Raw genomic sequence first — 14,248 nt, forward strand, 5'->3', positions numbered from 1 at the left:
ATGCATTCAAAGCATCCATCTTTTTTGTTTTGTTTCATCTAATTACTATTGAAATTCCCCAGTGTAGTATTTCCTCATTCCTACTGTAATTATCCACAAAAACGTTGCCTCCATTACTCCTTTATTGTTGTTGCCAGGCAACACATGCCATGCACTAGCCGTGACAATTGCAGTAATCAAGACTGGTAATCATTAATAGGTCCAATAAGGAATATGCTGGCACTTACTATAATGTACATTTGTGTCTGTCTTCTAAAAACACATTTATTTGCCATTCCAGTTGAACAGGAGTTGTAGAAACATTACCCAGAATAACCATTTGCAATACCAGACTTGATATTTTGAAAAAGGGATGCTTGAATGATCAAATTTATTTATAATAGTGTTTATTCTCCAAAGGGTTTAATCTCCCATGACATTTGTATGTATTGTGCTTTGGCGCCATCTGGTAGCAAAACTAAAAACTGCAGGTAGATGCACAATAAGCACGTGACAGCCTAAAATGAAGACTCCATTGTGTTCTTTTGAATAATTTTGTTTCACCGAGCAGGTGCTGACGCATCATTAACACATGCATGGCAAGCGCTGATTCAAGTGGGTTTTGCTGGCACGGCAGTAAAAGTATATCAGAAGCAGTCTCAGCAGAACAGAGGTTGCAGAGGAATAAAATACATTTCCAATACACCACTTCTACGTAAGTGAGTTTAGCTTTTATATGCGCATGCATAAATTCATAAGCTCTTATATAAATGCAAGCCCTTACGTTTGCTCAAACAGTCCTCTGGGGTGACCATACAGCAAGTTTGCAGCATACAGAACTTCATAACAGTGAGACTGTCTACTTCAACTTTGCTAAGCTTTACGTTTAAGTTAGTCTAGCTGTAATGTTAGTGATTACTGCCATCTTCTGGCTGAAAAGTGTAACTGCATTCCTTATGTTGGCTGATTTTAAATATGTTGGGGAGCTTAAGACTTTTTCCCCCCCAAACTTTGGGCTATACAAAGATGGTTAATATTAAAGTTAAGACTAGATACAATGCACAAAACTGTTTCAACTCTGTATATTTCAGCCAATACTTGGATATGTACAGTATATATAAATTAATTCAACTGCAAATATAGCAAAACATGGCTCTTAATTGGATGTAATGCAATAAATTGTTATAAACGTTTGAGCTTGAATACAAATGGCAAACCCTTCAGTACCTAAAATAAGACTCCAAACAATTACATTCTGGTCTGAACACATGTGCACTTTATTGGGATAGTCAGTGTACTTGTCTGGCACCCCACATTACCCCACATCACCTCTAGACCTCTTACCCCACCACCCTGGGGGATGGACCAACCAACAGGGGGCGGTGGAACAGGTCACAACTGGGATTTGCATAACAAAAAAAAATAAAGGACCAAGATTTTTTAAGGCTGAAAGTACAAAAACCCAGACATAATTTACATACAAGCGATACTACCACCATGTTAAGTATGCACCAACCACTGGGCAGCCTTCACAGAGGCAAATACGTGTCTGAACAATGCAGTTAACATTTGGAATCATGTCATATGCAGTTAGACATTTGGAATGACTCAAAGAAAAAAACATGTACATTTTTAAGTCCCAGGATGCAAGTACATTTCACTGGGCTGCTTTATTAAACCTTGTCAAAACATTACGGTTATCATCTTTCCAGTTTTATTTGTTTCTTTTTAATCCTGAGTCAAGCGCCAAAAACTAAACGAAGCCATGCCAATGATCTGGTCATAGGCCCTGCGCTCGAGTATGTATGAATGTGTGGTCGTTTTGCACAGAGCTGAAAATGTTGGGCATTTTGGTTGGGGAAAGGGGAGGAGGAACAGTCTGTTTAGAAGCATTTACGGTGGACGATGGAGGGGCCGGACTCGTCGTACTCCTGCTTGCTGATCCACATCTGCTGGAAGGTGGACAGAGAGGCCAAGATGGAGCCTCCGATCCAGACAGAGTATTTACGCTCAGGTGGGGCAATGATCTGCAGGGATGATATATAATCATTAGCACATTGTCATAGGTACAACTCTTGACTTTAATATCGTTGCCTGTGCTCACCTTGATCTTCATGGTGGATGGGGCGAGGGCAGTGATCTCCTTCTGCATCCTGTCAGCGATGCCGGGGTACATGGTGGTGCCACCAGACAGCACAGTGTTAGCGTACAGATCTTTACGGATGTCCACGTCGCACTTCATGATGCTGTTGTAAGTGGTCTCATGGATACCGCAGGATTCCATACCTGAGAGAACAAGCCAACATTAGCAGGTGTGTACGTCAGATTAGTCAAGGCTGTGGAGGAAAGAACCTACCCAGGAAGGAAGGCTGGAAGAGGGCCTCGGGGCAACGGAACCTCTCATTGCCGATGGTGATGACCTGTCCGTCGGGCAGCTCGTAGCTCTTCTCCAAGGAGGAGGAAGAGGCGGCGGTGCCCATCTCCTGCTCGAAGTCCAGGGCGACGTAGCACAACTTCTCCTTGATGTCACGCACAATTTCCCTCTCGGCCGTGGTGGTGAAGGAGTAGCCACGCTCTGTCAGGATCTTCATGAGGTAGTCTGTGAGGTCACGGCCAGCCAGATCCAGACGAAGGATGGCGTGGGGCAGGGCGTATCCCTCGTAGATGGGCACTGTGTGGGTCACGCCATCACCGGAGTCCATGACGATACCGGTGGTACGACCAGAGGCGTACAGGGACAGCACGGCCTGGATGGCAACGTACATGGCGGGTGTGTTGAAGGTCTCGAACATGATCTGCGGAAATGAGAACATTTAAGATCAACAGCATGTCCAGTTAACTTTCAGTGACCACTGCATTTCTGCATGCATTAACTCCAGTTAGTAAACAAGGTGCAGAAATTCAACATTCCTTCCACACTTGTGCATGTCAGACTTGGCTAAAAAAAAAAATAATTTAGAGGAAAAAAGGCACACAGTCAAGAGACCTGTTGATGATAGATCATCTCATAGAGAGATCCTGGAGGGGGAGGAAGTAGAAGGGTAAGAACGGAAAAGGAGAATATTTGTAACGCGCTTGGTTTGTGTGTGCATACCTGGGTCATCTTCTCCCTGTTGGCTTTGGGGTTCAGGGGGGCCTCTGTGAGCAGGACGGGGTGCTCCTCGGGGGCAACTCTCAGCTCGTTGTAGAAGGTGTGATGCCAGATCTTCTCCATGTCGTCCCAGTTGGTCACAATACCGTGCTCAATGGGGTACTTCAGGGTGAGGATACCCCTCTTGCTCTGGGCCTCGTCACCAACGTAGCTGTCCTTCTGACCCATGCCGACCATCACGCCCTAGAAATGACACTTATTAGTGCCAGTGTCCCAAAAAGTTTCCAATAAGTTGTAAAATAAAATAAAAATACCTGATGTCTGGGGCGGCCGACAATGGAGGGGAAGACAGCACGTGGGGCGTCGTCTCCAGCGAATCCGGCTTTGCACATTCCGGATCCGTTGTCAACAACCAGTGCGGCGATTTCATCTTCCATGGCTGAACTGAAAATCAAATTAATAAAGCGTTAGCCAACATTCACATCTATACATCAAGCTTTCACTTCCTGCTTGGGGAAGAGGAAGTCTCCCAGTCGCCGCTAGGGGGAGGGCGCGAGCACACATTCTTGTGGCCAGACAAAAGGAAGTGGCGCTGTGTGCACTTGTTACCATATAAGGGCATGGTTGGGTTTTGAGCAGCTTTACGTTACCGGCTGTCATGGCGCTCAGCCAGGGCGGCAGAGTACTGAGAGCAGAAAGACAACCGGTGCCACGGCGGCCACTCCCTCTAGTTCATTGTTCCAACCTACACAGCCCAATTTTTTCAAAGCCTACTCAAACCACGTCATTCAAAAATGATTCGAGGAAGCACATTAATAAGCTGACGCCATCTTAACCGGCTTTGAGTCATGTGTTCATCAATGAGCGACGCCATTTCCTGAAAGCCACGCCTTATGAGACACTATCCATCAAGCTACGCATTTTACGCAGTCATGTTCAGTAGCTAAACGAAGCAGTTTAACATACAATTAAATCAAATTCTTAAATTCGCAATTTAAAGCAATAAACGACTGTCAAAGTGAGATACTGTCAGGGCGGTGGCGGCAAGATGTGGCTAATGCTAACAAGCTAAAGTAGGTCACACCCCGCTGCAGCGAGCACAAAGGGAGCACCCACTTGTCCAGACACCCCATATTTTCCAGAATATACCACCCCGCTCAATAAGAACCACTAAGCACATAGACTAAAGCCGCGACGTCAAATACCACTTTAAGCGCTCACATAGTCGCATTTACCATAAGCCGGTTACAGTAAAGTTGTGATAGAACCACCGTAGAATAGCAATGTAAATATCCCCAAAATGGAGGTACATTTTAAATAGCCCCAAAATGGGGGTGCATTGTAATTAGCGTCAAAATAGAGAATAACTTCAAGTCTTATAAACAGCATTTTGTTTAGACAAAGTATCGTGGTCGCCAGTAAATTACATTCAAACACTAATCTACGACACTAAGCGTGTGCGGCCTTTACAAATGCTAATTAAATGCATAATATGTCGCCTTACCTTAAGGTGGGGGGGGCTTTTCGCTTTAAGGGAAACTGGTTTCAGGTAAATGATATCCCGCACGAGCTGCGTGTGACGACGCTCAGAGTGAATCAGCTCGTGGAGGGCGCGTGGTTTTTATACCGCCTTAGTGGCCCGGCTCGAGCCATATAAGGTAAACTTTGGAAATCGCGTCTTCTGATTGGTCCGGCGTCATGCAAAGCAAGCACGTCGCCGCACGCTCGCGCTTGCTCGGAGCTCTCGCGATGTTGAGGGCGAGAGAAGCGCGAGGGAGGCGACCATTGCAAAAAAAAAAAAAAAAAAAGATGAACAAAAATCAAGTGGGAATGGATTTCATGTGGACAACATGGCGAGAATAATCCCTTTATATCATCGTTTACACATTCCGTTGACAAAGAATGAACTACATTTTTACTAAAATGGACATATTGTAAACACTGATGAAACAACGTTGTGACACTGCATGGAGTCACCACACATGACACTCATACCTTTACTATCAAAGTGATCACATGACTGCAGTCGTTTTAGCGTGCACGTTAACTCAAAATGTTTTGCACCAGTAGTTAGCTATTGTAAACAACTTTTAAGCAGGCCTCCATTGTCAGACACAAGTAGCATGCAGGTATTTAAAGTGAGACTGGCTACATCTTCCTACTTTAACACTTCCTCTTAATAATGCATTGCAACAAGTTGACCATGTCTGCCCAGTTTTTGTGTCCTGGTTCGCTTCACACGTTTAGATTTTTATCATAGCTGCATGTCCTCATGTGACTCAACAAATATTTTCATAAAAGCCAGTGTGACAAAATCACACAAACACCTACAGCAAAAGAAAACTAGACTGTGCAAATCAGTCGCACTGAGTCCTAATTGTCATTGTTATGGTTCAAAAGGAGCATGCCTGAGGTGGGCAAAGGTCCAGAGACAACTTATTCATTTACAGGCCTTCAACTCACAAAAAGTTCCCCCCCCCTCACGTAATAATGCTACCTTTTGGATATTAGGGATTCCTCCTCCATTGTCGGCGCCATAATGGCATAACAAGGATTGGCTGGGAAATGTTTAACCAGACAAAAGGGAGCGTCCTGAAGGTTTCCACGGACGTGAGTGGGCGATGTGGTTATTGACACCATGACAACGAGCTGTCAGCGGATATGCATGATATTTATATGTGGCCGCTTAAGTGGCATGTTGTTAACACCTTTCAGGGAATTTCAACCAGCCAAACTGCCGGGCATACATGCCCTGAGTAGACTCTCCTCACATGCCATAACTGTGTGTGTACAAACCTGGATGCAAATGCTCTGAATAAAATATGTAATTTAAATTACACAATTTACTACTTATACACTCTGAATCTAATGATGTGTACAATGATCACCCAAATGTGCAAATTATCAGCATCATAAAAGCCAATGAGTGACCAAGCAGTAAAGCAGGCGTGCTTATATGAGTGGGCAATTCAAAGGGCGACAGCCAATAATAAGCAGCAGCCCGTTCTGATGACAGTGCATGTGTGTTTGCATTCTGAGAGCAAAACCCCGCTTTGTGCTGACCAGTGTCGGCCAAACAATATGTAATCGCACGCACACACATCCACCATGTTTACCAGTGAACTCAAGTGTTGCGACACACTGGCGGTGAGGTCATCAAGTAGCGAGCTAACCAACCTGCCAGGCTGCCAAGCCGGACCATGAGGAAGCATTTGTGTTCTGCAGCATGGCCACTCCCTGCCTTACTTCATCCATAACTTCCTGTTCCTTTTAGTCGTCTGTTCACTAATCAATTATATTCCTTGTAATAAATTCAATTAAACTATTATTGATAGTAAGCAAGTGTTTTGGGGTTTATGTTTTTAGATAGCTAATAATTCTGCACTCGCTATTCACATTTGTACGAGTGGCTACTATTTTTAGGACCTACTGCTATAGAGAAACACAAAGTTCCTCTATAAAGCAGGGCCACTATATGTTTTGAAATGTATTCAAAAACTAGTCAAATATCCTCTGTATCAGTGTTTTTCAACATTTTGAGCCAAGGCACTTTTTTTTTAATTGAAAAAATGCAGAGGTACTCCACCAGCAGAAAAACTAAAAAATTAAACTTAGCAGCCGATATTGACAGTAAAAAGTCGTTCTCACAATTGTTGGATATTAATTCGAACCATAACCAACCATGCATCAATATAGCTCTGTCTCAAAAGTAAGTGTACTGTCACGACCTGTCACATCACGCTGTGACTTATTTTGAGTTTTTTGGTGTTTTCCTGTGTGTGTTTTAGTTCTTGTCTTGCGCTACTATTTTGGTGTTGATTGCCATGTACGGATGGATGTACCTTGTGGACGCCCTCTGCTCCACACGCTGTAAGTCTTTGCTGTCGTCCAGCATTCTGTTTTTGTTTACTTTCCAGCCAGTTCAGTTTTAGCTTCGTTTTGCATAGCCATCCCTAAGCTTAAATGCCTTTTCTTAGGGGCACTCGCTTTTTGTTTATTTTTGGTTTAAGTGTTAGATACCCTTTTACCTGCAAACCATCATCATCGTTCCCGACATCTACAAAGCAATTAGCTACCTGCTGCCACCTACTGATATGGAAGAGTATTACACGTTACTCTGTCGAGCTCTAGACAGCAGACACTCAACAACGGCACATTTGCGGATTATATTTACTGGTTTGCAAAAAATGTTTTAACCCAATTAGGTGAAATTACATAATCTCCCACGGCACACCAAACAATCTCACGGTACACTTGTGTGCTGCGGCACAGTGGTTGAAAAACACTGCTCTGTATGACAGGATCTGTTTAAGGACCTTCTAATAAATAATGGTCAAAGATCACAACAAAAAAGGCAAGCCAAAAATCGTCTGTATAAAAGGAGCACGCTATTTAAAGATGTTCCAAATACTCTTCAACTATCCCTTATATAGGCTGAAAATGTTTCAAAGTAGTTTAAAATGTACCGTATTTTTCGAAGTATAAGTCGCTCCGGAGTATAAGTCGCACCGGCTGAAAATGCATAATAAAGGGAAAAAAACATAAGTCGCACTGGAGTATAAGTCGCATTTTTTGGGGAAATTTATTTGATAACCCAACACCAAGAATAGACATTTGAAAGGCAATTTAAAATAAAGAATAGTGAACAACAGGCTGAATAAGTGTACGTTATATGACGCATAAATAACCAACTGAGAACGTGCCTGGTATGTTAACATAACATATTATGGTAAGAGTAATTCAAAAAACTATAACATATAGAACATGCTATACGTTTACCAAACAATCTGTCACTCCTAATCGCTAAATCCCATGAAATCTTATACGTCTAGTCTCTTACGTGAATGAGCTAATTATTATTATTTGATATTTTACGGTAATGTGTTAATAATTTCACACATAAGTCGCGCCCCCCTGGCCAAACTACGAAAAAAACTGACTTAGTCCGAAAAATACGGTACTCTAAAAATCAAAGGTCATGACAGGACATGCTGTTTTGAAAAACCTCCTGTGAAATTTGTGTTCAAAGATCCTTTTATATGACAGGTCACACTACTGTTTAAAGTCACAGTACTGTTTAAAGGATGTGCTGCCCCCGCGACCCGACCTCGGATAAGCGGAAGAAGATGGATGGAAGGATGGATGGCAAACAGTTCAATCCCCCGGGCTCGGGTCTTTCTGTGTGCAGTTTGCATGTTCTCCCAATGACTGGATGGGTTCCCTTCCGGGTACTCCGGCTTCCTCCCACCTCCAAAGACATGCACTTGGGGATCGTTTGATTGGCCAACTAAAAATTTGCCCAAGTGTGTGAATGTTGTCTATCTGTTTTGGCCCTCCGATGAGGTGGCGACTTGTCCAGGGTGTACCCCACCTTCCGCCCGAATGCAGCTTGAGCTATGCTCCAGCACTAAATGACAGGACCACTACACTATTTTTAAAGACATGGTCCAAAAAAGCTCCTATCAAAGACCCTCTATGAGATAAGTGTGTTCGGTAGATTTTTTTAACGGACAAACAAAACACTAGTCAAAGAGCCTTTAAATGAAATCTGACTTTGCAAGCGGTCTAATTTTAGATGTTATGCATCATCATACCTAATATAACAAAAGTGAAAGTATTAGTAACACTACAGGTTACATTAATAAACCCAATACCAAACAGCAAAACAGCAGGATTTGCATTATATAAAAAAAGGCCTGTTGCTCCAACAAGATGTGCAATGTAATATTACTTAATGGTCACAGCTAATTGCATCGATGACAATTAAATATCGTTGTACACTGCATCCTGCATTATGTTATAATGTAACCCACTGACCCATTGTTTGCCATCTGTGGCTGGTCACAAGGAAACACCATTTAGAGCCAACCACCCCCACCCCCTTTCCTGCCTCCCTTACTCGTGCTTTCATCATACAGCCAATAGATTGCTCCTCTGCAGCGTCATTGATCTGTGGGTCACCACGGCGATGGGCTCACTCCAAGGCCAGTTTACCAGCTGTGCACGTGTGTGTGTGTGTGTGCCAGCTGGCTAGTTGTATGTGCTCCCATTGGATTAGCTTCCCATTAAAAGCCCAAATGGATCTTTTACTTCCAAGCCCCCGCCTCCTTCAGGCCATCAAGGTAGCCTGTCCCAGTAACATGACATCAGTTCTCATTAAAGAGACAAAGAGACAAGTTAGTATGAAAGAAAAAAACTAGGTGTACAATACAACTATGACCCACTTTTGTCAGTTGGACAAGGGAACCCTCTCCCTTTAATGACCAAACTGATGTAATAATAAACACATGCAGAGCTTAGGGCCTTGTTTTTAATGCCTCCCCCAAACATTAACTGACAACAGACTCCTTTCAGTTCAGACCCGAAAAGTAAAAAGAAAAAGCATTTTAACGCAACCAAAACTCACAAATCCTTTTTAATGAATACAAGGTACAACTGACCATATAATTAACCCATTATTGCTATTCTATTTGATGAAGACACACCTTCCCTGACACTCCCAAGCATGGTGGGATAACCTGCAGCTTATTATCTGCCATCTGTCTCTGATGGGAGCATTCCTATTTTTTCCAAATGTAAATTCTCTTAAAATGAAGAGCATTTGTCCTAAGATCCAACGCAAGTGAATGACGCGCACATTCACTTTGACCTCTCATCCTTACACTGTGTTTACATCAAAGTTAACCTACACCAATGTACATTTCTTACGAAAACCACCATAAAATAACAGTTCAGAACTTCTTATCTTTAACAAAAGCCTAAAACATTGCAATTATCCATCCAACACCACAAGTGAATGACACACATTCACTTTGACCTCTCATCCTTACACTGTCTTTACATCAAAGTTATCCTACACCAAAGTACATTTCTTACAAAACCACCATAAAATAACAGTTCAGAGCTTCTTATCTTTAATAAAAGCCTAAAACATAGCATTAAACCATCCAACACAAGTGAATGACACACATTCACTTTGACCTCTCAACAAAAATTCACTTTTACCTATCATCCTTGCTGTCGTTACACCAAAGTTATCCTACACCAATGTACATTTCATACAAAAAACAAGCCTAAAATAACAATTTCAAGCTTCTTATCTTTTAACAAAAGCCTAAAACATGATTTATCCATCCGACACCACAAGTGAATGACAGACATTCACTTTGACCTCTCTTCCTTACACTGTCATTACATCAGTTATCCTACACTAATGTACTTTTTTTTTTTTTAAACACCATAAACAGTTCAGAGCTTCCTATTTTTAACAAAAGCCTAATACATAGTATGTATCCATCCAACACAAGTGAATGACACACATTCACTTTGACCTCTCATCAAAATGTACATTTAAAAAAAAACCATCATAAACAGTTCAGAGCTTCCTATTTTTAACAAAAGCCTAATACATAGTATGTATCCATCCAACACAAGTGAATGACACACATTCACTTTGACCTCTCATCACAAATTCACTTTGACCTCTCATCCCAACACTGTCTTTACATCAAAGTTATCCTACACCAATGTACATTTTATACAAAACCACCATAAAATAACAGTCCAGAGCTTCTTATCGTTAACAAAAGCCTAAAACATAGCATTTATCCATCCAACACAAGTGAATATGACACACAAATTCACTTTGACCTCTCATCCTTACACGTCTTTACATCAAAAGTATCCTACACCAATGTACATTTCTTACAAAAAAACACCATACAATAACAGTTCAGAGCATCCTATTTTTAACAAAAGCCTAAAAAATAGCATTTATCCATCCAACACATTCACTATGACCTCTCAACACAAATTCACTTTGACCTCTCATCCTTACGCTGTCTTTACATCAAAGTTATCCTACACCAGTGTACATTTCGTACAAAAACACCATAAAATAACAGTTCAGAGCTTATCTTTAATAAAAAAAAAAGCATTTATCCATCCAACACAAGTGAATATGACACACAAATTCACTTTGGCCTCTCATCCTTACACTGTCTTCACATCAAACTGTCCTACACCAATGAACATTTCTTACAAAACCACCATAAAATAACAGTTCTTATCTGTAATAAAAGCCTAAAACATAGCATTTATCTATCCAACACAAGTGAATGACAGACACATCCACTTTGATCTCTAATCACAAATTCACTTTTGACTTCTCATCCTTACGCTGTCTTTACATCAAAGTTATCCTACACCAATGTACATTTCTTACAAAACCACCATAAGACAACATTTTATCTTTAATAAAAGCCTAAAACATAACATTTATCCATCCAACACAAGTGAACGACACATTAACTTTGACCTCTTAACACAAATTCTCTTTGACCTATCATCCTTGCGGTCTTTACACCAAAGTTATCCTACACCAATGTCCATTTCTTACAAAAAACAAGCATATTTAACAAAAGCCCAAAACATAGCATTTATCCATCCAACAACACAAGTGAATGACACACTTTCACTTTGACCTCCTCCTTACACTGTCCAATGCGAATATATTACATAAAACCAACATAATATGACAGTTCAAAACTTCTTATCTTTGACAAACGCCCAGCAACATAACATTTATCCATTACGGTCAAATATTTTTTTTAGCTTTTTGATCGTTATGTATTCACTCTTACTGCTTAAAAAAAAAAAAAAAAAAATATATATATATTACCTCGTAAGTTGCTTGTTTGCTTGCTCAAAGCGCTGAAACCCGGCAGGAGAGAGTTGCAGGGCGATGGTCGTCAAAGTACTGAATTAAAGTTAAATCACGATTAATTTATACCTTCGATGTGACGTACACATAAAAGAGGGCTTTGTAACGTTAGACGAGCATCTTTCATCTCTTTCATACCCTCATGACACCAACTTACGTTTCTATCTGACGAAACGTCAATGTCAAACTATTATTTATTTTGCGTGTTGTTTTGCCGTGCTTTTATTTGTGTTTCTATTTGAATACGATTATGTTGCGTTCACGGATCCTGTGAAAATAATATTGTAATATCCACGCTTGTCAACTTGTATACACCGAATGTATAAAGCGTGTATTTTTTTATTTTTATTTTAATAACTCTCTTGACAAAGTAAACATTTCCACTACAAATATTCTAAATATTTGGCGTGCCAACAACGTGATTCATCATCTGATTACTGTTTAAAAACTGGGCTACTTTGTTTCTCTTTGAATGGGCAAGATGTCCACCTATGATTGGCTGGCGGTGTCGCAAGTAGCTCTGTTCTGATTGGCTGTTGGTCCCTGCCATATAAGGAAAGGGGACAGCGGACGGCGCAGGAGGCAGGAAGTTGGGCAAAGCGGAAGTGGGGAACGGCCACAATGAAAGCATCGTTTTAGTTATTTCTCCATCCCCCCAGTCCAACCCTTACTCTTCACAGTTTAATTGATTTGTTACTGCAAATTGTAGTTCGAAAGTTACACATATTGCTTTTTTATATTGTTTTATTGAGTTGTTACTAAAAAATAGAAGTTGGCAAAGTACACACATTGCTTTTTTATGGTGGGACAAAGTCCACGTCCATATAATATCGTGTTTTTTTTTTTTTTTTTTTTTTAATGAAAGATAGCTTTATACATTTGAAGGAAAAATATGTATGAAAATCCAAAGCCTACAAAAAACAAGCCAAAAAAACGCAGAGGGTATATCAAACATTTGTTTGAGTTGCTTGTTATAGAAATTACTTGTGTTAAAAAGTAAGTTTTCTATTAAAAGAAAGCAAAAACTAAAAAAAAACATTCCAACACCTTGTGTAACGTTGAGTTGCTGTCTAGAGACTTGATGTGAGTGTGACGTACTGTATGAGATCCGTCAACTGTAACATGATCACAATTAATAGGTATGGTTATGGTTTTAGTTGAGGAAAGCTGGAGCTGGCCTTACAAAGGAAACAGCATTTGAATAGCAAATAGCCACATCTGCAATGTCAACATAGAGCCTTTAACAGCAAGGCCAAGGAAGATGTAAGTAACATTTTATAAACTAGTATTGCAGCGTGTGACAATATTTGTGCTGTGTTGTGTTTTTTAATCTTCACTCGAAAGTAATTTGGCATTCCTTTTGGATGACAACTGGGCAAATGCTGACATGCCACAAGACTATCACACCTTCATCCATCATTTTGCTTTGTTTTTATTTGGATTGGTAGGGTTAAGTGCATTTGTTGACCAGCATGTGTATGACATTGCTGGCCACGCCCTTCTTTGTGTTAAATCTGATATCCATAAAAGGAGATCTTTAGGTTTGTCACATGGCAACATTCTAAGGAATGCAAGCCTGGTCACATGGGATGCAATCTACAGTTCTCCCCGCCCCAGGGACATGAAATAACGTGTACGTCATTGTGTGTATTTGTCTTGTTAAGTCTGTGAGCTATGCTTAGTGTTCATGCATTTTCTTACTTATGTGTGTGTGGTTACAGGGGAAGCCACACCTTAAACTTTCACTTCTCTTTCCCTTGCTGTTCCGCCACTGGAATATGCAAACGAGGAGGTTAATCCTTTCGTAATGAGATGAGTAATTTAGTAGTATAGATGAAAGGGGGTTAATTTTTACCCCTCTTCAGTGAGACCTATAATGCAAAACAATTTTTTCTTACCTATTGGTATCTGTTTCTGTGTATTTGGGATCTTGAATATTTGAAAGAAAAACTATGTAGGCATGGCAGAGATATTTATAAAACAATCTTGCCTTCCTTCACACTTCCTCCAAACAAGCCGTTTGGAACTTGTCCAATTTGTGACGTCTTTCCAAAGTGTGAAGTATGTAAAGTATGGAAAGTATTCACAGCGCTTCACTTTTTCCACATTTTGTTATGTTACAGCCCTATTCCAAAATGAAATCCATTCATTTTTGTCCTAAAAATTATAGACACAATACCCCATGATGACAATGTGAAAATGTTTTTATTTTTCAAATTTACTAACAATAATAAGGTTTGAGATGGGCGGGGTCAGGGTGGGCGAGGCGGGCCAGGGGGCAGGGTTAAGGGGGGAGGAGTATATTTATAGCTAGAATTAACTGAAATTAAAGTATTTATTTTTTATATATATATATATATATATATATATACACACATCTATATATATATATATATATATATATATATATATATATATATATATATATATATATATATATATATATATATATATAT

The 14,248-nt window shown here is 40.4% G+C and overlaps 1 protein-coding gene across 2 annotated transcripts; it reads right to left on the reverse strand.

Annotated features, from left to right (window-relative positions):
- Positions 1-1,232: 1,232 nt before the first annotated feature.
- actb2 (actin, beta 2) lies at positions 1,233-11,891 on the reverse strand. Of its 2 annotated transcripts, none has more exons than XM_061974013.2 (6): positions 11,751-11,891; positions 3,385-3,514; positions 3,074-3,313; positions 2,336-2,774; positions 2,084-2,265; positions 1,233-2,006 (listed from the first exon to the last, which is right to left on the reverse strand). In XM_061974013.2, exons 2-6 carry the CDS (start codon positions 3,505-3,507, stop codon positions 1,863-1,865), a joined length of 1,128 nt encoding a protein of 375 aa, XP_061829997.1. In that variant the 5' UTR covers positions 3,508-3,514; positions 11,751-11,891; the 3' UTR covers positions 1,233-1,862. The 2 variants fall into 2 exon arrangements, with proteins under 2 accessions (XP_061829997.1, XP_061829996.1); XM_061974012.2 differs by lacking the exon at positions 11,751-11,891 and adding an exon at positions 4,575-4,732.
- Positions 11,892-14,248: the final 2,357 nt, after the last annotated feature.

This window comes from Nerophis lumbriciformis, linkage group LG22 (genome assembly GCF_033978685.3).
Source record: "Nerophis lumbriciformis linkage group LG22, RoL_Nlum_v2.1, whole genome shotgun sequence".
Lineage (NCBI taxonomy): Eukaryota > Metazoa > Chordata > Actinopteri > Syngnathiformes > Syngnathidae > Nerophis > Nerophis lumbriciformis.